The sequence below is a fragment of the Aptenodytes patagonicus genome, chromosome 2, assembly GCF_965638725.1.
Source record: "Aptenodytes patagonicus chromosome 2, bAptPat1.pri.cur, whole genome shotgun sequence".
Lineage (NCBI taxonomy): Eukaryota > Metazoa > Chordata > Aves > Sphenisciformes > Spheniscidae > Aptenodytes > Aptenodytes patagonicus.
The window spans coordinates 154,119,191-154,144,164 of record NC_134950.1 but is presented as its reverse complement, the minus strand read 5'-3'; the positions used below and the strand labels follow the sequence as shown (position 1 = coordinate 154,144,164).

Below are 24,974 nucleotides of genomic sequence, written 5' to 3'. Positions count from 1 at the left end.
CTGATGCTTTATTTGAGAATGAAGGTGACAAAACAGAATTCACCTTTTCTTGGTGCTGTAGCCCTTTCAGTGAAACATTTTGGACGACAGTTACCAAAAAGGCTCGATCATCTAGGAAGCAGATGTCTTCTGGAAGAAGCTACTGTTGTCCCAGATGCAAAGAACAAAAAAATCAAGATGGAATTTTACTTAGGCAAAACTTTAGAAAAATTATTGGAGAACTACTGTACAGTGCAGGCAATGGTTTATCTGTTGAGAGCTTCTACATGGTAGAGTGCAGCCATTGGTCCAGGGATGGTACCTTCAGCCTTCTCATGCTGGGTCTGTGCTGTTGGAAGTGAGGTGTCGGAGAGGAGAGCCAGAAGGCAGAACAACAGGGAGAAAAGAAGACTTGTCTGAGGTTAGGACCAATTTTGGGGTAGGGACACAAGTATATTCACTGGTTGTGAATAGCTAGCTATTCGGTTTAGAAATTAGAGGTTCCTTAGAGCTCTTCACTAAGAATCATTCATTAAAAATTATCCTCTTTTAAGATCAAGCAGGTAGGCTTTTGAAAGCTGATGTTACCATTCTTTTGCACATGGTAACAGGACACAGTGATTTGTAATTCAGACCGTCTTCATGCACTCCAGTGTCTCCTTGTTTCTCAAAACATTAGGAGGCCAATCCTATTCAGACACATTTAGGGTTGCTTTTCTCCTAAATTATTTTTCTGTTGTATTTTCTCAAGGAACAAACTGCTGTGGAATAACTTTCTGGGCTAGACAAATGTCACTGCCTAACGTGTAATAATTTGAACAAAACTTGCTGACCCAGCTGCAGGGAGGACACCAAACTTTTACCTATTTGCTGTGCAAGATATAAAACTCGGATAGTCTATAAGGTAAAGGAGTCCTAGGCAAAGACACTTTATAAACCCTCTGTTACGTACACGGGAGCCAATATCATATCTAACTGCTGCAGTCCACCTTCCTGCTTAGGAGGGGCCTCTTTCTTTTCCACTGGTCTGAGTATATATTCCTTCAATCCCAAGGGTATTGAAGGCCTTCAAAGATACTTTTTTTTCCCTGCCTGTTGCTTTTTTGGGGAGTGGGAAAACAAATATGTCTGACTTTTGAAAACAGCTTATTCTGAATGTCCACCTGTGTTTTGCAGTACTGTTTTTTGGAGTGAGTCCTGAGTATCTCAAGTTTTCTGAATGTGCATGTTCTTGAAAGATGATAGACATTTATGGCACTCCTTGATTACTAAGTAACGAAGAATGTCTAGGCAAGTCTCTTCATTATTATAACACAAAGTCTTGATTAAACATACTGCACTGAAAACAAAACCTAAAACATTGTCACTGAAGGGCTTGGGTCACACCAACAGGTTCGGGGTGTTTTAGTGACACCCAATTAAATGCCTGTCTATGTGTTGTAACCTGTTACAAGAGCAAGGGAGTCTGAATTAGCTTAACCGTTGATGAAGGAGTTGACCTGTATTACCTTGCATTTACAGCAGGTTCTATTCACACTCATACTAACTGCTCATATGTAAGTTGAAGTATGGTAAATCATTCATGTGTTTAAATTCTAGAAACAGTTTTCAAAGTATGGCCACGCCGGTTACTTCCTAAAACCAAAATGGCTAAGTCATGTTTCATGCTGCTTTTGATAGTATGTAATCACATCAAGTGAACTACAACAATTCTAATATCAATTCATGAATTTTCAGTCAATTTTATGGCTCGTTATGGGTTTAGGGCTCTGTATTTGTTGGCATTTCAGTCTGTGTACCAGGATATTCTGTGAACATCTGACCCTCTCTGAAAGGACATGTACTTTAGACACACATGAGGTGGTCGTGAAGAGCAACAGAAGAGGCAGCTTTCAGAAAGCAGAATGTCTGTGCCATCTGGGGTCAGATCTTTTATGTCCAAAGTTATGCTGCTATTCATTTGAACCCTCCCCTCTAAAGTGACTCAGATAAATTTAATGATTTTTTACCAAGTTCTAATATTTAAGTCATAGTATAGTATTGTATGTTTCTGCAGTAATTTCCTGAGGAGTTGCTGGGGAGAACGTTAGGAGTTTGCCTTTGCCAAGCTTAAATTCTAGTTACATTACTTGAACCTTTATGAACATACAGTAAATATAGATGAATATCATCTGTTTACTATTCTCAATTTTGTCTTAAAAATCCAGACATAATCTAAATTTTTATTAACCCTGTCTAAATGTGCAAGCTGGGAATCAGTCCAGAAGCAAACAGAGTAAGAAGTCTGCTCTGTGTTTGTGCAGTTCCTGTGTAACAATAGAAATACTCGGTACACGAGCCAGTATAAAAAGATCTCAATATTTGGGGGGGACCCCAGAAATATCTAGTAAAAATATTGTATTCATACAAACCTGGATAATGACAACGGTACCAAACTTACTTTTGTCACTAATATGAATACAAAAAGTACCTGTAAATGCATTTACAATTAAACAGCATTTGTTCACTCTAAATTATGTAAGATTAGATTAAATTCAGTGAAGAATATACATAATTTAAACACATAATTAAGCACTTGTTTTAGTGAATGAAAATGAACAAAAGCATGTCTAAGTGCTTTATAGCATTCTGGAGCCTTACTGGTGAATTTGTGAAGCGTAGGTGAATTTAAATGATAGTATTTCCTGTTAGTGTAGTTTCTCTGAATTTGAGAAATTAACTTTCTGCTTTCATGAACAGATTTGGATTTAAATTCACATAACATAATCACAATCTTTTGTTCACTCCTTTAGAATTATATTACTAAATCTAAATAAGCAAAGCTTTTTACATTGGCATCCTTTTAAAATATTTTAGGGGAGACAGGTTCATGCATTGCCTGTTTTCAGTTTGGATTTCTGTGTGAGGTCCAAGTGTATTTCTCTATGTAAATGTAAAGATGTTGTTCTGAGATGACCAAATGTATATTGCTAGTGGTTAAAAGAATAACCACACTTTTCTTCTAGGGTTTTTTTTCATTCTCTTTCTTAGAGATGTAAGTTGGTTCTTTTGGATTGTTGTTGGGCCTTAATTAAGTTTATTAGTTGCAGCTTATGATTTTTGTTTCATGTTGAGAAGTGGTATAAGGTTTGGAGACATTTGTAGTTTGAGAACATTTGTTCTTCATATTTTCTTCCCAGCAGCTGTGCTTATTTCACCAAACTGTTACATTCCAGCAGTAGTTTATGGGTTTGCATGTTCAGTAGGCTTCTGGTCATGTAGCTGAAATCAGTGAGCTGGTGCAAGCTTTTGAATGTTCAGAATTTTATGTTGCTTTAGTGACAGAATTTCCCCCTTTTATAGTCCACATACTTGGCAACTAAGGTTAATCTCTGCTGATGTCCATATTCCACAGACAGTATAGCCTGCAGCTCCTTTCATATTCGTTGAGGTTTATATTATCAAATATTCTGGGCAAGCAATTCTTTTTCCCTTTGTTCTTTACAGGAATTTACTTTTAAGCTTAATCATTTTATAGAAAATTTATTTTTCTATTGCATATCAGTATTGGTTTTGTTTTTCTGTAGTGATTTTCACTATGTTTTTAATAATGCTCTATTGTTAATTTAAATATAGGAAGTTTTTTTCATCTTTCCTAAACTGTAAAATATGCAAACATTAGCAGAATATTTTTTGCTTGTTCAAAAATGTTTTTATTCCTTGCAAGTATGATATTGTTGCAGTTCAGCTTAATCTTTTTGCACAGTCATAGCTGCCCAACACATAATGCAATTAGAAATGCAGAACTCAATAGAAAATACTTACTAACTGTTCTTTATAAAATAGCTTCTGAAGGTCATAGTAAAGTTAAGCCACATATGTGAGGATATATAATGGCAGATGTGAGAGATGGAGAATCATGTTTCCAGGAATGCAGTAGCAGTATCATAAAAATGTTGGATATATTTGAAACAGTCTCATCCTTTCTCTCTGTACTGTTACGTTTTCCTTGGTTTTGCAAGCTGCTTAAAGCAAGCTTTCTTGGGTTTCTCTATAGGGCTATTCAGATTTGCTTTGAGGAACAGTTAAAACAACTTTCAAATTGATAGTAGTCTTAAAGTGGCAAAGCAATCAGCGTATCTCAGGTTTTTAATATTCAGTTGCTTTTATAGAGCATCTTCAGCACACTGCAGAGAAATCAGCCATACTGAAAATCTGCTTCGTTAGCTCTGGCTCACATGTTTGTTTGTTCTTTTTAATATAACAGCTTTTCTGTAATGTCTAAGTCCTAGTTGAACTTGTTGTTGCACCTTCTTAATATACAGGACAACAATACTATTTTCATTTTACCAGTGAGTTTGTCACAGAAATATCAAATGTTTTAATCAAGGAAACCCATATTAGCAGTGGAACCGTATCACCTGAGTCTTTGTGATGCTTTATATGCAGCCTGTAAAAGTGACAAGGGATGAATCAGCCTGAAGACAGCACTGAAAGATTGTCTCCTTTTTGATACAAAAAACCCAAAACAAAACGGGGTTTTTTTCCTCTTTTTAAGAGAAGAAGGAATGAAAAATCTTAAATAACCCACCACCTGGTAGTTTGGTAATGAAATCTGAATAAAGTGGATGGAGAAAAGAGGAACAAGTTACAAACGGTCTCACTAAAACCTAACAGCAGAGATTGAATTGATACGAAGATTTTGCAGAAAGGATATTTTTCCTAAAGATTCTGCAGTTCGACATGTAAGCCGAGGTTAAGAAGCTGTTGGTAATGGCACTCTTGGGACAGCCACACAGAGGCACAGAGCTCTTGGCATTTGTAAGGTCGACACCAAACTGGAATGGAGACGATTGGTTTAGCTTCATTTGGTCACTACCCTTACTTTTTATCTTTTCCAGGTATGTGGATTCTGGGTTTTGTGACAAAGCTCTTTATTCTGTAAACCGTTTAGTAGCGAATGGTAAAGTTCTCAGTCTAGACAATACTTTAGCTCTTAAAAATGTCATCATCCTTTTCTGTGAATGCTAGCTCTTCTCCTTTTTCACTGATTTTCATTTTACGTATTAATATTTCGAATATGAATGGGTCGACATCAATGTATTCTCAAAGAAATTTTTCTTCCCTTTTTGTGTGTATGCATGTGTTGTAGATTCCCCTAGGTATAGAGCTGACATCAATAAAATAACTTGGTTAACATCCTCTGTGATCCAGGTTCTGCAAAGATTTATGCTAAGTGGAACTGTGTGTGTGCAAAATGCTAAGCCTGTAACTAAGCCTTGCAGGATTTCGCTTCAGATCTGGTTCTAAATATTTGCAGAACGGAGTCTTGAATTTACCAGATACTACCTTTGAAGAAAAAATTGTAATATGATTACTTCTCAAACACCTAAACATAAGTGCTTTTACAAGTTTATGAAAACATATTGCTGAAAAATCTGGGGTCACCAAAAGTTTACACGTGTTTACTGTGCTATGAAATGTTCTGGGCAAAAAAAAAAAGTGTTGGGATTTTTCCAGTATTTAAAGTGGAGTTTGTTTTTTACTTTATTACCCCCAAATAATGAAATCAGCTTTGCAGTCCTTCTTTGCAGTCCTTCCTGTAGTTCCTTCTAGAACAAAAGCAGTGCCACAGATACCAGTAAAATGTAATGCAATGCAATGTAAAGGATTTATTTGAAAAACTGTAAGGTAATCATTAACAGAGGAGTAAATTAGTTTTTAGGGGTTTTTTTGTGCTGTTCTGCTTGAAAATGCCTATGATTATCTGCTTTGAGAGTACTTAAATGCTGTATGAAAATTCCACTCTTCTGGATAGGCACTGTAGATGTCTCACTGTTGATGCAATTGTAAATGCAAATTTAATAGGGATATTAACTTTTAATTTCATGCTAACATATCCATAATATGGGTACTGTATTGTCTAAGATGTTTCATAGTGTTTTGGAATTTAACTAACAGTGTTTGGTTTTACTTTTAAACATCTTCGGGAAAGGTTTTGTGCACTTTTTTTAATGCTATCAGCATGGAGCTAAGCACAAAAATATTGTTCAAGGAGTTAATTCTCATTAACCCTTTCAACCACCAGATGTGTTTCTACCATATGTCGTATTTGATGTCTGTGTGCCATGGTGATTTAACAGAAATGCATTAAGTGTGGTATGAGAGTCCAGATTGCATGAATGTTTTCCTTGTGTATAAGAACATATTAAGATACTCAAATTATCTAAATATGTTAGCAACTTATTGTAATTATATTTTACAGCTTTTTGTTGCAACTGTTATGATTTTATTGGTAATCTTAATTTTGCAGTTTAAATAGGTACCTGATACAGTTTTAAACTGTGGGAAAATATAATTCTAATGACCTGGCTTATTAAACATGTAATATTTTTTTTATTCCATGCACCAATCCTCAAATGTTTGGAAGAAACTGTTTTCAAATATTTTGAGAAGACTTATTTTCTTACTTTGAAAAAATCCTCTTCTTATTGCAGCTGGTTTTAGAAGAAGCTTTCGTCTTAGCAGAAAAGATAAAAAAACAAACAAATCTATGTATGAGTGCAAGAAGAGCGATCAGTATGATACAGCAGATATCCCAACATATGAAGAAGTTGCAAAATATAGACGACAACCTAATGACAAATACAGGCTTGTAGTTTTGGTTGGTAAGTTGTTTTCTTTATTTTTGACCTGGTAAAACAGAGGACTGCTGATTAGCACAATGCTTACCATAAAATCATTTAGATTGGAAGGGATCTCAGGAGGTCACCTGGTCCAGCCTCCCACTCAGCAGGATTAACACTCAATTCAGAGCAGGTTGGTGATGACAACAACTTTGGGAACCTGTCTTCCCACCATGTCTTCTCTTGTCTTCCTACCACACACCTCGGTAAAGAATTGGCCTCCATCTTCTCAACGGGTATCAGAAGGGTGCTGGTGGGTCCCTCTGAAGACATCTCTTCTCCAAGCTAGACAAGCCCAGTTTCCTCACCCTCTCCTCACAGGTCATGTGTTTCAGCTCCCGACCATCTTGAAGGCCCCTCTGCTGGCTTTGCTCCAGTTTATCAACATCTTTCTTGTACTGCAGGGCCCATCGTGGAGAGAGTATTCCTCACAGGGTCTAACGAGTGCTGAGTAAAGGGGAAGAATTATTTCCTTCTATCTACAGGCTAGGCTCTTGCTGATACATCCCAGTCTTCTGTTAGCCTTCATTGCTGCCAGCGTGCGCTGTGGACTCATGCTTAGCTCACTGCCCACCTGGACCGCCAGGTCCTTTTCATCCAGGCTGCTCCCCAGCCAGTCAGTCCCCAGCCTGTAGTGCTGTGGGGCTTAGTCTAGCCCAGATGCAGGACTTTGTATTTGTCCTCATCTTCACAAGTTTTGCCAGCCCATGCCTGTAGCATATCAAGGTCCCTCTGAATGGAAGCCCTGCCCTTGTGCAAGTCACTTGCATCACCCGTTTTGGCATCCGCAAACTTGACGAGGGCCTATTCGGTGTCCTCCTCCGGGTTTTGATACAGATATGAAACAGAGTATGTCCCAGGGTAGAGCCCCAAGGAACTCCACTTGTAATGAGTCGCCCATGTCGTGGTTTAACCTCAGTCGGCAACTGAGCACCACACAGCCGCTCGCTCACTCCCCCCCACCCCCCGGTGGGATGGGGGAGAGAATCGGAAGAGTAAAAGTGAGGAAAAACTCATGGGTTGAGATAAAAACAGTTTAATAATTGAAATAAAATAATAATAATAATGTAATAATAATAATAATAATACACAAAGCAAGTGATGCACAGTGCAATTGCTCACCACCCGCTGACCGATGCCCAGCCAGTCCCCGAGCAGCGGCCCCCCCGGCCAGCTTTCCCCAGTTTATGTACTGAGCATGACGTCACATGGTATGGAATGTCCCTTTGGCCAGTTTGGCTGTGCCCCCTCCCAGCTTCTTGCGCACCTCCAGCCTTCTCAGTCGGTAGAGCATGGGAAACTGAAAAGTCCTTGACTAGTGTAAGCATTACACTAGCATTCTAGTTTCCCACAGCATTCTCCTAGAGAAGCTGGCGGCTCACGGCTTAGACAGGTGTACTCTGCGCTGGGTCAAAAACTGGCTGGATGGCCGGGCCCAGAGACTTGTGGTGAATGGAGTTCAATCCAGTTGGCGGCCGGTCACGAGCGGTGTTCCCCAGGGCTCAGTTTTGGGGCCAGTCTTGTTCAATATATTTATCAATGATCTGGATGAGGGGATCGAGTGCACCCTCAGTAAGTTTGCAGATGACACCAAGTTGGGCGGGAGTGTTGATCTGCTCGAGGGTAGGAAGGCTCTGCAGAGGGACCTGGACAGGCTGGATCGATGGGCCGAGGCCAACTGTATGAGGTTCAACAAGGCCAAGTGCCGGGTCCTGCACTTGGGTCACAACAACCCCATGCAATGCTACAGGCTTGGGGAAGAGTGGCTGGAAAGCTGCCTAGCGGAAAAGGATCTGGGGGTGTTGGTCGAGAGCCGGCTGACCATGAGCCGGCAGTGTGCCCAGGCGGCCAAGAAGGCCAATGGCATCCTGGCCTGTATCAGAAATAGTGTGGCCAGCAGGAGTAGGGAAGTGATTGTCCCCCTGTACTTGGCACTGGTGAGGCTGCACCTCGAATACTGTGTTGAGTTCTGGGCCCCTCACTACAAGAAGGACATTGAGGTGCTGGAGCGTGTCCAGAGAAAGGCGATGAAGCTGGTGAGGGGTCTGGAGAACAAGTCTTATGAGGAGCGGCTGAGGGAACTGGGGTTGTTTAGCCTGGAGAAAAGGAGGCTGAGGGGAGACCTCATCGCGCTCTACAACTCCCTGAAAGGAGGTTGTGGCGAGGTGGGTGTTGGTCTCTTCTCCCAAGTAACTAGCGATAGGACGAGAGGAAATGGCCTCCAGTTGCGCCAGGGGAGGTTTAGATTGGACATGAGGAGAAATTTCTTTAGTGAAAGAGTGGTTAAACATTGGACCAGGCTGCCCAGGGAAGTGGTTGAGTCCCCATCCCTGGAAGTATTTAAAAGACGTGTAGATGAGGCGCTTAGGGACATGGTTTAGTGGGCCTGGTGGTGTTGGGTTGACGGTTGGACTCGATGATCTTAGAGGTCTTTTCCAACCTTAATGATTCTATGATTACCTAGCAACAACTAAAACATTGGTGCCTTATCAACTTTATTCTCATCCTAAATGCAAAACACAGCACTGTACCAGCTACTAGGAAGGAAATTAACTCTATCCCTGCCAAAACCAGGACAGCCCAGTAGAGTACAGACCAATAACCCCTTCCCTTTGAACGTGATCACCCATCCAGTTTTTCATCTATCTAGTAGTCCACCCATCTAGACAGGATGTCTCAACTTGTGTATAAGGATGCTCTAGGAAACCATGTTTAAAGCCTTGCTAAAACAAAAGGAGATGACATTAAAATACAGCTACCATGGTTACTAGTCCGCACCTGGCAGTCAAGCTGTACTAAAACTCAAAAGAATTAGGTCAGTGTTCTGCTCTTAGAGATCAATCAATATATCTATGTGGAAAAAAGAACACAAAGAATACCTGTGGTCAGTCAAGACAGAATATATAAGTGGAAAGAAACAAAACCATCTACTGTGTTAGAATAAGTAAATAGACAAGTAGAGAGAAAGGTGGATGAGAGGTGGACTTCTGTAGGCCAAGAACGGATGTAAACATAGCTGCAGAAGACTCAAGATGTCATCCTTAGTCAGCTTTCTGTTCTTCTATAATCTGTCACTGCCATGGGTTCCCCACAGCATTTATTGTCTAACCAAAATGCATTACTTCAGTCTCCTAAAAAAAGAGAAAGTACATTATCTTAAATTTTTCAAAGGTAACCATTGGAGTATCAATGAGTAATGAGTAACCATTACTACCAATGAGTAATGTCTCATTGCTCATTGTTTCTTTTGCAGTAGCACATAGGTTGATGCTTCATTAGTAAAGTTTCCTCCATCCTGAAAGCAGCAGAGCAGAGAAATATGACCCTCTATCAGGGACTGTTACGAACTGTTGAGTAGCTATGTTTTTATATCGCTCATATCCAAGGGAACATTAAATTTAGTTTTTAATAAACAGTTTTGTCACTCTCCAGCACTAAAATTCAGCCACCTACTAGTGTGATCACTGTGAGATTGTGGGCTATATACAAGAAGTAATAACATGGTTGAGTTGATTTTACACTTACATCAACAGAGTGCAGTGCAAAAGTGTGATAAGTAGACTTTTTATAACAAATTGCATATGTCTGATCTAAGGAATACCTAGAGGTTTCATTTGATTTTTATTGTAATAAATCAAATGAAGAAAGTGTGCTTTTTCAGTAACAAAAGCAGTTCAGAAATTTATTGCAGACTTCAGTAATTCTAGTGTTTTTCTCTGGATGTTAAGGGCAGCTTAAGTCTGGCCAATACCATAAAAATGTCTTGGGCAAAATGTGGAAAAACTAGCAGAGCTAAGCAATGCAGGTATAGTAGAAGCGAACACATTTAAAAAGCTTTTCGTGTGCCAGTAGCAGCATTCAGTATAATCCGTCAAATATAATTTGGATAGTAGTACCAGGAAACAAAGGGACAGATAATTAATTTATAGCTGTAGTTGGTGGGGGCATTAAATGTCTGTTGTGTTTTGCTAGGCCTAAAAGTATAATTTACTGTTGGAAGGGGGTTTTTAGGTTTTGTTTTGCCCTTTTTTTAGGGGGAGGGAGTTCGACAACTTTGAAGTGGAAATTTCTTTTGGCTTCATTTTAAATTGGTCTAGTCTAATTTACAGAATGCAAATTGCACACACAGTAATTTTTAGTGCCCTGTACTGTGATATATACTAGTCTCAGGTTCAGCTAGATGTATTAGTTTGTCAAGATTTTACCTTGTCTGCAAATGTAGGTTCATGAATAAAGTCCTGCATATCCTTGGGGCTAAAATAACAGATCGTCTGAAGCAGTAATGATGCAGATGGTTCTGCTGTGCTTTTAGTTGTTACAAATGTGATGAGTCCGCTAAAAACAAAATTATCCAATATCATGTCACCAGTCTTCTGGTAACTTACTGTTCCCAGGCTGCCAACAAATCCTTGAAGTCTTCCTTCAGAAATATTGCCTGCATCCTAAGCATGATACCTTGCAGCCCTGTCAGGCAAAGGCAGAATATTTTAATATGAAATGTATTATTTAGACATTAGAATTTTCATTTAGATTAATGAGGAAAAAGTCCTGCTCACAAAGGCTTCTGCTTCAGTAACTGAGGGCCAGACTAGCATAAATCTTATTTCCTAAGAGAATGGATGTGCCGCATACTATAACTTTACACAGCATAGTATCAGCTAAGGGCCCCTCACTACAAGAAGGACGTTGAGGTGCTGGAGCGTGTCCAGAGAAGGGCAACAAGGCTGGTGAGGGGTCTGGAGAACAAGTCTTATGAGGAGCGGCTGAGGGAACTGGGACTGTTTAGCCTGGAGAAAAGGAGGCTCAGGGGAGACCTCATCGCTCTCTACAACTACCTGAAAGGAGGTTGTGGCGAGGTGGGTGTCGGTCTCTTCTCCCAAGTAACTAGCGATAGGACAAGAGGAAATGGCCTCCAGTTGCGCCAGGGGAGGTTTAGATTGGACACGAGGAAAAATTTCTTTACTGAAAGAGTGGTTAAACATTGGACCAAGCTGCCCAGGGAAGTGGTTGAGTCCCCATCCCTGGAAGTATTTAAAAGACGTGTAGATGAGGCGCTTAGGGACATGGTTTAGTGGGCATGGTGGTGTTGGGTTGATGGGTGGACTTGATGATCTTAGAGGTCTCTTCCAACCTTAATGATTCTATGATTCTATGATTCTAAGTCAGAGCTTTCTGAAGGGGCAGTGCTAGATAAAGCAAGGTCAGCAGTAACAAACCATGAGTGTGTCCCAAACCATGAGAATGCATGCAGTTATGTGCATGCAGTGTTATCACCAGAGGCCTGCAAAGCCTTTCAGATGCTGTGGTCACCCATGGTGATGCATCTGTCCTAAGTGGGCAGTTGTGGAAGCAAGGACCAGAGGTGTGTAACCACAAAGGAGCAGTCATTATTGGTGTGTGACACAATCAGACAAGGCTCTCTGTCTCTGAATTAGGCTGCCAGTACTCCCCAGAATGGCGTCCTTCTGGTCACCACTGTGAAGAAAAGGAATCTGGGACTGGAAAAGTTCTGTATTGTTATATTGCTTACATTTAAAAAAAAAATCCATCACCTCTGGTTTTATCATGAAGGAGCTATGTGGAGGCCAGGTCTGTCTCAGAGCAGGGGAGGATGAAATGGAAGTGGCTCCTAGCTTTCTTCATCTCCTGACTTACCTTTAACATGTTCAGGTAGTGGCTTGCAGACACTTAATAGATCTACAGCAGTAGTGCAGGAAAATGGCCTACCATGGCCATACTACTTCAAGTAAACCATCTGGACAATGACAAAAGAGACCTAGAATTGCTGTCTTCATTAAACCTTCCTGCTTGAAGGCATGGGTAGGTCAGCATGGCTCAGGAATGAATACATAGGATGCAACATATTGGCTAGCCTTGCCCATGAGAACAGCAGTATAAAATTGCTGATCTTGCTTCAGTGAACAGGAAATCTAGAAGTACACTCCCACCGCTAGTTGTAATTTACTGTAACACAAAAAAATGAGGTTCTGCTTTCCCACCATATATCTCATTGAGCTACGGTTGGACATGCGTGTGCAGTCATTGCCTCACAGTGATCAGTTGTACTAGAGAAGGAATAACTGAGCCACAGAACCTCTGTCAAGGCATGTTTTCTACAGGGTCTTTATGATCCCAGCAGGGATGTTGTCACCTAACTCCCAAAATCTTTTCTGAAAGACCACTTTTTTTTTCTTCTTCTTCTTTCAAATAGACTTCTAGGAGGTCAGTGTGTATCTATGGGTGAAGAATGGCTGGTTGGGTTAACCCTCCTGAGACCTGAACTTACATCAAACAATTTGTTCAGTTTTCTTCAGACATGTCTGAATGGTACAAAATCTAATGCAAGTTTTAATGATTGGTGGTTTAATTCTGCAAGTGTCCCTCAATAAAGTGAGGTAGGCACTACAGCCCATTTGCGCAGGATTCAACCATTACTTAGCTTACACGACTCAACTTGCAACAGCAAGTAATGTAAATGTTCCTTTAAAAAAATAAACAAAGTATCTCTAAATCTGTTGCCATAACTCTAAACATTGCTGCCTGGGTGATTTATAGTAAACCAAAACTATGCTACAGTCATGGATCCCACATGCCTGGCATTTTACTGTAAGAATCGGGATTGTCCTTTTCAATCCTGATGCTTTATTCTCTTCTTGAGTTCAGATCATGTTCAGATTCATAATTATTAGAAACCGGCATCAAAACGAAAAGAATATTCAGAATAGAAGTGTACATTACACTCGGGAGATATAGTGTAAAAATCAGCATAATTGGATGGCATTGCTAATTAGGAATCGGCTTTCAGCGTCCATATGCTACAGTTAGGAGAACTCTGCGAAGACAGCACTGAAAAAGAAGAATCTACACCTTCCAGTAGTTAAATTTAAAGATGATTTTTAAATGGTAATCTGGAAGGGGAGACAGAGTAATAGGTTGTGGTCTGGAAACAGATTTGATTTAAGTTTCCAAAGCATCTGTTGCAGGAAGCGAAGCCTGGATTCTTTATATATAAATAGAGCTAAAAGCATACTGTTGATTTGATAGCGTGTAGACAGAGGAAATAATATTTGTGTAGCTTTGATGGGGAAAATCTTGTGCTTGAAAGGAATACAATTTTTTTTTTACTTGAATTCCACTTGTTTCATTCTACTTTGCTAGGATATATTAATTAATTAATTAAAGAATTTTAATCACTTTTCCGATAAAAGTCCCTATTTGCCTTAAATAGCTATACTATTAAAAAAGGAAAAATGTTTTTTTAAAAAAGAACAAAAGCAATGCCATTATCTACATGACACATTGCTTTCCTCTGCAGACATGCACCAGTAGAGGCTGCTGTACACCATATTAAATAAACATTTGTACATACTGATAGATTAATTTACAGGCAGGTCAGAGATGGAACTTGAAATGTAGTTGTGTGTTTAACTTACGTAAACATATAAAAATTATAAATGCAGAAACCCTAAGATTTTACAGAGAGACCATAGTCAGGGGATAGTAGCAAAGTAGCAAGCATTGCTTTTCATCATTCCGTGTTTCTAACTTCAGACAGGGCGGATAGTCATTTTTACAAATAGGCACCTGAAGGTGCTGAAGCATCAATCTTTGCTTTTTCATACCAGACTCTCACTAGTCATTAACCAACATATCACTATTTCATTAAAATGTTTATTAGGTTTTGTATTTCTGATGTCTAAAATGTCTCTGTTACATTTATGCATGGAGTGCTTTTTATCACTTTTACTAGAAGAGCAGGAATTTTCCTTAAAACCGCATGTATTATCCTTGTATTATCTGGGTTACGGTTCCAATGACTCACTCTCCTCTGCGTTCTGCTGTTGACCTGGCTCTGCAGAAATGAAGCCACTGCACTGTCAGAAACGCATGAGCACGCAGAGCTGAGCTCCCTCCACACACACGTGACACCATGGCCCCACCACCGAAGGGGCCAGGCAGGCTGGAGCCCTGTGCAAAGGGCTCCTGGGGGCAGGCAGCAATCGCCCACGGAGCCTTTGAGACTTCACAGGACCAGAACGCCCTCACTGAGACCTAAAGCACCACTGGCGAATGGCTGAGAGTTAGGGACAACCTGAAAAACACGAGGAACGTCTCAGTAGCTTCTAGGACAGCAGGACTCAAATGTAGCTGGGTGAGACAGATCAAAAAAATTCCGTGCAGTCTTTGTTTCTTCCTGCCATCCTCTTTCCGAGAGTGGTCTCTCTTTGGCAGCCGTGTGAAGAAGGAAATATTTGCTTTGGACCAGTTCAGACAGCAGGCAGGAGACGAGCATAGTTTAAAAGAAAATCAACCACAAAGAAACCAAAACATCCCAAATGGGTTGTGACCTGGGGAGTGCTGCCCTTCCTTCCTCTCCTTGCGCGATGCCACCGTGGCCTAGTCAAAAGGTGGACAGTGACGGCTACAGCCAGCCGGAGGCCGGGCGGTATTCCTGCCTGTAGCCGGGGCTGGAAGGAGCAGTGTGCCCGGGGTGTGGGGAGAAGGTGGGAGCAATGCTCCTCGGGGGAGTCTGGTGCAGACGAGGGATGCAGCAGCTGGAGGGAAGCCATGTGGAAAAGGCCACGATGACACGTGGAGTGCAGAGGCTTTGGGGGGGACTTTGTGCATGCCAGCTGGGGCCTTCTAGTCTGTGAGTTGGAGATACTCTGGCAAAATGAATAGCCGAACCAGTTTTTGTGCTGGAAAGCTGCAGGTTAGCGTGCAGAGGTCTGTAGTGGCTGAGGATGGAGATAGGTGCGTATTGTGGATAGTTGCTGTAGAAAAGAAAGTTAGCTTTGCTGTCAACTTTTTCAGTGATTTTTCCTCAGTAGTAAAGTCAGAGCAGCGCAACTGCCAGCTACATCCCCTGACGTTTGTCAGCGCTGTATGTTCTAGGAGAGGCTCGAACCATGGGCGTTTCCAGATGACTCTGATTCAAAGCCAATATATGTTATGGCTATATGCTACGTAGTCTTACCTCGGAGAGTACTTATACCTGAAGACTAGAGAGAACTGGCTGTTGGGAAAGAGCACGATTTTTTTCTTTCAGGTCCTGTGGGGGTTGGGCTGAATGAACTTAAACGGAAATTGCTGATCAGTGACACCCAGCATTACGGGGTAACAGTGCCACGTAAGTAAAAACACACTTCTGTTCTCCTAATGCTATACTTGCATTATTATCCTTTATTATTGCATTACCTTAAGGCACTTTCAAATTTGGGTCTCTAAATCCATGCTTGGCATCCAAATTACTTTTCTAATTTTTAAAAGTGCTGCTGCAGTTGTATTTTAAATAGCATTGATTAAACTGATAGGACGTTTTGGCTCAGAGGCATTGCAGTAGACTTTTAGTACAAGTTTAACATGATTGATGTCAGCAAGGTTTAGTAAATGAAACTCGGCTGAAGAACACCCTGGATTTGGCTGTAAAGCAGTGAAACGTACTCTGTTACCAATGCTTGCTTTCAGCAAAATGGCCTTTATATATTAGGCTGAAAAATTAAGACTGATGATAAGCAGTTTAATCCTGTGAATAAATTAATTAAATCCCTTTGATTACCTTTAGAAAAGTTGATTTGGGGATTTTTTTTTTCCTCTTTCCCCCTATCTGACCAAGTAGCGTAATTTGTATAACATTGAATAACATTGTTCTATATTAACTTCTACAATACTTCACTGGGTTTTCTTTAATGTGGAGGACTTGACAGTTTTAGTTAGACTTTCATTCCTTGGTTTGCTTTCTGCTTGTACCTGTGCCTCCTATTGGGATCATTTAAAAAAAAACGGGTCCAACATTCTCAATGTGGGAGATAACGTCACAAGGGTTTTGCAAGTACAGGTATTCTATAAAGTATATATATATGAATGAATTTGCTAGGTAGAAAAATGAATACATTTGGTTTTGGTGAGTAATTTCATTTGCACATATTTGCTTCAGCTGGGTATTGAAAACAACAGAAAAAAAGCCAGATGTTCCCAAATATTTAACACATTGAAGCATATGCAATCATTTGCCCAAAAATATTTCTCTAAAAATTGCCAGTATTCATCAGGCTGCCTTCTCTCTTTTCTCTTCCAAATTTGTGGTTATAATTTAAAACAAACACGTAAAGAAATCCCTCTCCCTGAAATTCAGTAAGTCAGGACTCGGAGGGAGAACTGGGGTTCTTGTCTTGGAAATGTTTCTCTTCGTGTCAACCTAAGAGCAGCGTGATATCAAATGGCATTCAGGACTGTGTTTCTGCAAGCAGGTTGTGTATGTTCCTATGTGATGGAGAATGCATGATGCTGTAACATACAACTTGTATTAAACAGGACTTTTGAATAGGTTCATTATTCGTAAGCGTCCACCCCACAAATAAGCTTCATTTATAAGCAAAACCTTTATACGTAGTACTTGAAAGTAAGAAGTGCAAATACTACAAGGCTACTGAAAGAAAAAGCAATTTGGTTTTGATCACTAGAAAAAGAAAAGCACTAAAACTTAAAATTCACACCCCTATTTTTTTATTATCATGCTTCACATACCATAGCTACAAGTGTTGTTAATGAATGTAACGTTTTATAAATCAAGTTGGTAAGCTTTGTTTCCCTTTATGGTCTTGTATGCTAATAAGTTTAGTAAGTGGCAAGGCTGGGGTAATGGTTATGGACTGCTGCTCCTTTTATTATTCAGCTGTCCTTATTTTATTGCATTTTTCCACTAGTTAATAAAAATGATAATCTGATACTTGTCCAGTAAGTTTTTTCTTGCTTTTCCTTCATGCTTTTAAACTCAATCCTGTCATGCTGTCATGTGCTTGAGTGCTGCCTACCAGATCCAGAGCAGCCTTATGTCCATGAGAAGTGAGGGAACTGCTACGCTTAGTATTGCACAAGGGTTGTGTGCTTTTCAGTGTTTCCTGAACTGGTTTGCTTTATATTGTTTTGTGCATCTTTTCCTTTTTCTTTTTTTTTTTTTTTCATTTAATGAAACTGCAGACACTACCCGACCAAGGAGAAGCCAAGAAAGTGACGGTGTCGAATACACTTTCATTTCCAAGCACTTGTTTGAGACAGACGTACAGAATAACAAGTATGTTGAAGAGATTTTAACTAGAACTGCAGTTAAAACAATGGCTTTATTATAAAATGGGGCTGGTTGTAATTTTAGATAGTAAGTCAAAGTGGATATAAGTTGCAGTGATTTGAAGATGTGTTAAAATTACATTTTGATATATAAGCAGTTCAAAGCAGCTGGCAAAAACACAGAGCAAAAAAGCGGTATGTGCAAACACAAATGCTTCCATGCTTTCAAAGCTTCCAAGTAGTTTCAGTACTTCAGCTCATCAAGACGACACTGAAATTGTAGGAGTTCAGGATGGGGGAGCACTCCGGGCATCGTCTGTCATAGCAATAAAGCATTGCAGCTCTAGGAGAGGGGGTCCTGGAAGTGCTGCAAACGTGCCTGAGTCAATGTTTGCGTAGTTCTGCTCTCTTTCAGGCCAGGCACTTCCTCTGCTTTTGAATTTAGAGGTCTACAGTGAAGCCCCTGCCTGTAAACCCGCCAGAAATTGAACTGAAAGGAAGACAATGGCAGCATCGTGCTCTCCAGCAGCCTGTAAAATATCGTAGCTTGAAATTCTGCCCCAGTGTTTCAGAGGGCAAAAGTGTATTAGACACAAAGCTGTGGGTTTTACTGAAACTTCAAAATGTGCTTTGCTTTTTTGGCAAATAGCGCTTGTACTTTTATAGCACATAACCAGCCGCCTTGGTTCCATTAGCACCATCGGCGCTCCTCCTCCTCTTCTGAGACAGAGAATTTGGATATTCTGTAGTGTGCAATGAAATTTCAGTAGTTTCTATTGTTTAGCTTATCCACTGTTTTATTGCATTGCATTAGTTCAGAAAAAGAGGTGATGGAAAACATTAGTGAGCTGTTGGACTACAGTACTTTTTTCTCTTTAACTGTAATACAAGCAGGTGTTACTGATTTGAAAGTGGTAAAGTAGATTTCTTAAAATTGACATGCTGAAGTACTTGACAGCATTTCCTTTACAAAATATGGTAAAACTCTCATGTAAAGTGAAATATTTTTGCTCCTGAATTAGATCTTATAAACCAAACTGATAAGCTTTTTTCTGGAGAAAAAGGAAGTTATCCCAGTTGTTTTCACCTTCTGCCACAGGTTTATCGAGTACGGCGAGTATAAGAACAACTACTATGGTACAAGTTTAGATTCTGTTCGATCCGTTCTAGCTAAAAACAAAGTTTGTTTGTTGGATGTGCAGCCTCATGTAAGTAAGCGTGTCTTTTGGACTCTTGTAGTTCCCCACATTGCATGTTGGGATTCCAGGAAAAAATTTTTTTCTACAAAGCTATATTTCATTCCATACTGAATGACTGTTGAGTGGGCTTGCTGGGTACCTTTATCACAGCAAGACTCTCTGAAAGGAGGAGAGGAGGGAAGCTTCAATACATGTTGGCAAGTATTCAGCTCAGTAATTAACTGAATTGAAAGCCTGCAGCATAATACCAAAGATTTAATTACAAAATGCTCCTGTATTTTCATTCATCTTTCTGCTGGTTTGGGTTAGAGGTTCTCTCTGAAACTTCAATTTCCGAATGGCTTTGAGCTACCACCCAGTCCTCTCACATGTTTAGCCGGACCGTTTGTGCAGAGGGTTTCCATGCAGGGTGGACACGAGTCAAGGAACGCACCAAATGTGATATTGGCTGGATAATGGCTAAGAACATTCCTCTCTCAACCATTTGTTCTTGCATTGACCTTGTCTTTCAGCCCCGCTGAACAGCTCCACTGGGAAACTTTATGCTACTAATAACCACAGTGCTTCCAGGAGCTGGACTAGCTTGTTTAAATCCAGCCAAAGTATTTCTTCTCCAAGGGTGGCCAGCCTGTGACTGCTGAACCCCGGCAGCTTGTGAACAGTTCCTGGGGCAGTTTCGGATGCGGGGCTGTGCCACAGGAGCAGGGCAGGGAGGCTGCGCTGCCAGAGGAGCGTCTGGGGAAGCCAGACCCCACGCCAGGGGAGGAGGGGAGCTGGGCAGGGGCTCCTGGGGCTGATATTGCCAGGCTGCTCTGGGAGACCGTTCCATGTCCAGCACGGCCCTGTTTTCCAGGGAAGCACTAAATTCTCCCGGGGACCCAGGCTTGTGAACTGTTCTGGGATCCCACTCTCCAACACAGCATTTTCCTGTGGGCCCTGGCAGTGTGAAGAGGACAGAAAGCTGCGGGCCATCCCATCCCTGCTTCACTCTGTGCGCAATCTGAATTGTAGACCTATCTCTAACTCAATACGTAGCATCACTCGACTCGCTCAGGAAGTGTGAACGGTTATATAGCGGACACACAGTATTGAAGAGAACAAATCATTGACCTGTTGTGACCGAGTGTCACAGACACCTTTTCCCGCTACTTTTCATGGGTACAGAAAGTAATATTCCTGCCAGAATGTGTTGAACTTCTCCTCCCCTCCCTCCTCCCGCTGCCAGTGGCACTGCAGTGCACAGCCCAGCCTTCGCCGGACTGATGGGGTTTACCAGCAGCCCCTGTGGAAATGGAGAGTTTTCCTACCATTCACATGAAAATTCTCCTTACATGAATCAACGCCGGTCACCAGGGTGGGATGGCAGTAAATGAAAAATAGCCTTCTAGAAGTGCTTTATGGGTTTATTTTGGTTAGTGGAGAGTTTCTTTTATTACGGTAAATTCCATTGTGCGAAATAAACTAATTAATTAAAACCTTTCCTCTTCCCAGACAGTGAAACACTTACGGACATATGAATTTAAACCATTTGTTATATTTATAAAGCCTCCGTCACTTGACCGTTTGAGAGAGACCAGAAAAAATGCCAAGATTATTTCAAGTAAAGATGATAAGGGAACTGCAAAACCCTTTACAGTAAGTATATTTAGACATGGTAAAACATGGGAACTTGTTAAGAGTTTTGTTGTAGTGGTTTACCTTGAAAATAAAGGTGATCACTGGATCTCATCAACAGTACTTGTCAGGGCTTACACATAGTATCTTGTTGTTTCCCAGCCTCTCTCACATCACAGATTTACTGTGGTGTTTTCATTGTTTGATATGCTCACAGGTATTTACGTTTCCGTGGTCCTCTGATTTTGTGTCATTGAAGAGCCCCCACAATGCAAGTATATTTTCATGAGAAATAATGCTGTGGATTTCCTTTAAAAAGTTTGCATCTGGGCTTAGATGTTTCTATTCAAGTACAAGAATCTCCATGTTTTATCAAGTGTATTATTGGGTCTAAATTTGGAGGAAAGCTCAAATATAAAGCATCAATTAAAATAGTAAATGCTACTTTAATAAAAAGCCCATATTTGTGGATAAGAGAAACAATTTTTTTAAATGTTACAGGGAAATGAACACTGTAAGAAAGGAGAAAAATCTAAGCAAGTAACAAATGCTACTTTTTGTCAATAATCAGGAAAAAATATTACTCAGATTACCCAACAGTAACTTATTTACTTCCTTGAAATATAATGAAATCATATTTTAATTGAAGCTAAAGCAAAGCTGATTATCGTTAGAATTGTTATCTACATTTATGGTGTGTATCACTTTCCCTCATTCAGATGTTATTTAGGATTTTTTAGATTTTGTTTCAAACTGAGTCACGGATATAGTTACAGACTGTATCTGTGTAGAACATGCATTTGAAATAGTTTGGCAATAATGCGCTATAAGAATATGTTCTATGATATATAAAATATAAGAGGAGTTCATTCTTAAGAGCAACCTTCAGGACATTGCTTAGTTAGGACGGGTTTAATCTCTGAGTTATGTAAACAATTAAATTCCTACGATTTGTTCCCTCCCCAAACATGAAGAGAAATCCACTGAGCCGGGTCGAACCAGGCATAGGAAGACAGCTCCTACCAAGCTCTTAAAAGAATAAAGGCTGCACTGTAATATATCGCATGCTAATAGCAAGCTGAGGCTTCGATAATGAAACTTTAAATGCATCATCAAAGTAAACAGCTAGAAACGTTTTCCACTGGCACTGCTAACAGAAAATGTCTCTGTAATTACCATGCAGTGACTAATCGTGTCACTGCAAGGGGAGAGATGAAAGAATTGCCTGTTGAGCAAAGTCTATTCGTGAGAATGCTCTCTGAGATCACCTGTAATGGTAATTTCTATATTTTTTTTTTAAATTAAAAGTACAGTTTCCATCTCCTGATGAGATGAGAAATAAGTGAGTAGCTTTGCATTTACCACAGAATGAGTTTACGTGATGTTGCTATGGACTGACTATGCCTTGCACTTGATCTTACTAGGAAGAAGATTTTCAAGAAATGATTAAATCTTCCCACGTGATGGAGAGCCAGTACGGCCACCTTTTCGATAAGGTGATAGTCAACGATGACCTCGCTACCGCTTACAGTGAGCTTAAAACAACTTTTGACAGGTTGGAGACTGAGACCTTCTGGGTTCCCGTCAGCTGGCTACATTCATAATAACGTTTTAAATAGACAAAACATCTGCTGTTGTCTCAGCATCTGAATATGGGGCACGGTTAGGCGTTACTTGATGGCCATTTTCTTGGTAGGAGGGCTTTCTAACTCTACCTGAGCAGCAGGTACACTCTTCATGCACTTGGAACTGGTCTTGTTTTCCTGTGTCTTCAATCCTCCTGCCCACAATTTTGGGGCGGAACAGTCAGATTAAACCGAAGTCTTACTATGCTCCATAAAGTGAGCGAATACTAGTGTAACAAAACTGCCAAACACCTCTGTATCATCATCTGTGTATTTCCAAGGTAAGCTTTTTTAACGGAGAGTTTGCAGAAGATACTAATTAATACTGGAGATCAGCACTTTGGTGGCTTTAAGCGTAACTGCTCCCATAAAGAGCCCATCAGCACTTGGAAGTTATTACCCCTTAAGTGCTTGAGAGAACTGAAACAGGCAAAAGCGACCAACATTTTTACGAGGAAGACATTGTAGTTTTAATTACATATCAAGATAAGTGTTTTTACTTTTCTAGATGTGAACCTTGTCTTATATGTACAGAGTGATTTTAGTATTCCTTTGCACTTACGTAGTCATGGAAAAAAAGATGTATTCAGTGGCTTAATTGTGAAGTACTCTGCTGTGAGCATGCATGGATTGAAAATATTTTCACGCATGCTTTGTGGCGCAACAAAGAAAACTCACGGGAATATTTATTTAAATAGGGAAAAATGTGAGTTACTATGTTACTATGTATATAACTTCAAAGTCTTTGGGATTAATCTTCTGTAAAATCAGTGGCAAAGTGATATGAATAGCAACAAAGTAGAGAGTAAATTTCAAACATTTTTGGCATCCTTTAGAACAATTTTACCCATCAGAAATTTTCAAACAACTAGTGAGGAAACCTTGGAGATCTGGGAAGCAGTTGCAAGAGATTAATTCTTTTTATTGTTCAGTATGTAGTGATGCTTTTTAGTAGTGTAACAGATACTTTGTCTCCACTCAAAAATAAATTAATGCTGTAGACTTCGCTGTAAAAAACATCCTTGTCACTGGTCAGACACAGTTGGAAACCTCATTTTAAAATTTGATGTGGCAGTGTAAGCAAATGTATATTAGATGATGTATTTTTAATATAGATAACTTGGTATTTTTCTTTATTTACTACTGATATGCAGGAAATGAGTACAGCTGTAAAGACCAAGTAACACCTGTGTGTTGTGTTGTGAACATGTCTTGTGAGTACAGCATGTGTATAGGAACTTGCTGACTTCAGATCATCGCATCTGTGGCATTCAAACAGGAAACCGGTATTTCGTGTTAATCTGTAAAGAGAATATAGCTGTCTTGTTTAAAGAAAAAAGAATTTAGTGAAACTTTATATATTTATGAAGAGGTTGAAAAGGGATGTTAGGTTTTTAAATTTCTTGTCAAGGTGATCATTTACTAAGCAGATTACTAAGTCTGTAATTTGAAACACTGTCTCTGTAAATGGAGCTCAACATTCCATGTAAATATTTTATTTCAGTTCATATGCTGATAAAGCCATCAGATTTTGCAGTTTTATTCTAAATGCGTATTTAATGTGTGGGTCATTGCATTTGGCTTAGAGTCGTATAAAATAAATGAAATGCAAGCAACAACAGCAAAATCCTTAGGAGTCTGGAAATGTTTATGCAAGAGTTACAGATGTACTGAATCCCAGTACGGATACACGCTCTGCCTGAATAGCTATAATGTCACTTTTGTCGAATTTCACCGTTTTCCTGGTGGACTTAAACTTTTTTGTAACATAAATAGAAATTTGTTGATTAAATTAATGTCATGGAGATTATGTGAGTTGAGAAAAACGTTTTCTATTTTTTTTAATTACTGAAAATCAAACTATTTTTCAGGGGATCTGGAATTCAGCGGGTCTGTTCGCCTTTGCCTGCGAGACACCCAGTGCCCTCGCCATCTCTTGCAACCAACCCAAACTTGAGAGGGCTCTCGGCATCTCTCAGGATCTGGCCGTTTCCAACAAGAGGGGCTTTAGTTCTTACTGAAGCACTCTTAACACTGCTTCTAACCTGGGCTGTCTCAGAACATTAGTGTACAATAACGCTCACGTAAGGGACCTGCTTTTCTCTTCAAGAAAGAGATGCTAGAATAATCTGCAGACTCCCTGTTAGAAGCAGTTCTGGCTGTCCTGCAGGCTGTTTTTCTTGTCCTTTTGAAATTAATTTAATTCCCATTCCTGGGTCGGTGTGGTCTAGGAGGACCTTCTACAACAGGTTTGCTGTAGAGAGACACTGACCCTCTGATCCTCAGCACAGCCCTGGCTGGAGTTTCCTAGACGGATGGCTGCCTGCCCCGTCTCCAAGCCAGGAGCTAATTCCTGAATTGTAACACCTGCAAAAGAAAGGGAATCACAAAAACATATATCCAACCAACAGAGTAAAATGTGCACAGTCTCTTTCAGGAGTGAGAAATAGTTTTAATTAAACTACTAGATTGCTCTTGAAAATCAACATTATTGCAGTGTTAGCTTAAAAAAAACCAACCAAAACCAACCAAACAAACAAAAAAACCAAACGAAAATTGAAGCCACTGGCCTCCATGAGGCAGGCAGAGATGATCGTAGGTCAAGGCAGAAAAAATGTCTGAGCCCAACAGTTTCAACAGGACAAGAGCCTGCTTATCGTGATGGACACTGAGCCCATGTGCTGAATTGTTCTGGGATACCAAGGGGGGGGCGGGTATTGTTCCTTTGACTCCTAAGAATTTGGGAACGAAGATGACTAAACATGTTTCCAATATTCCACATATTCAAGTTGCGCTGTGTGGGTTTTTAGAGAAGTGTATGTTTT

The 24,974-nt window shown here is 40.2% G+C and overlaps 1 protein-coding gene across 7 annotated transcripts in view; it reads left to right on the top strand.

The window, feature by feature from the left end:
• MPP7 (MAGUK p55 scaffold protein 7) overlaps positions 1–24,089 on the top strand; it is a 159,561-nt gene extending 135,472 nt beyond the window's left edge. For 4 of the 7 annotated variants that reach the window (XM_076331756.1, XM_076331754.1, XM_076331755.1 and 1 more), the window contains 7 exons: positions 6,456–6,626; positions 15,694–15,774; positions 17,625–17,718; positions 18,811–18,919; positions 20,402–20,545; positions 21,949–22,054; positions 23,304–24,066. In XM_076331756.1, coding sequence (XP_076187871.1) covers positions 6,456–6,626; positions 15,694–15,774; positions 17,625–17,718; positions 18,811–18,919; positions 20,402–20,545; positions 21,949–22,054; positions 23,304–23,395 — 797 coding nt within the window. In that variant the 3' untranslated portion in view covers positions 23,396–24,066. Of the gene's footprint in view, positions 1–6,455; positions 6,627–15,693; positions 15,775–17,624; positions 17,719–18,810; positions 18,920–20,401; positions 20,546–21,948 lie in introns of all 7 variants that reach the window. The other 3 variants (XM_076331758.1, XM_076331760.1, XM_076331759.1) reach the window with 3 other exon arrangements.
• The last annotated feature ends 885 nt before the right edge of the window (positions 24,090–24,974 follow it).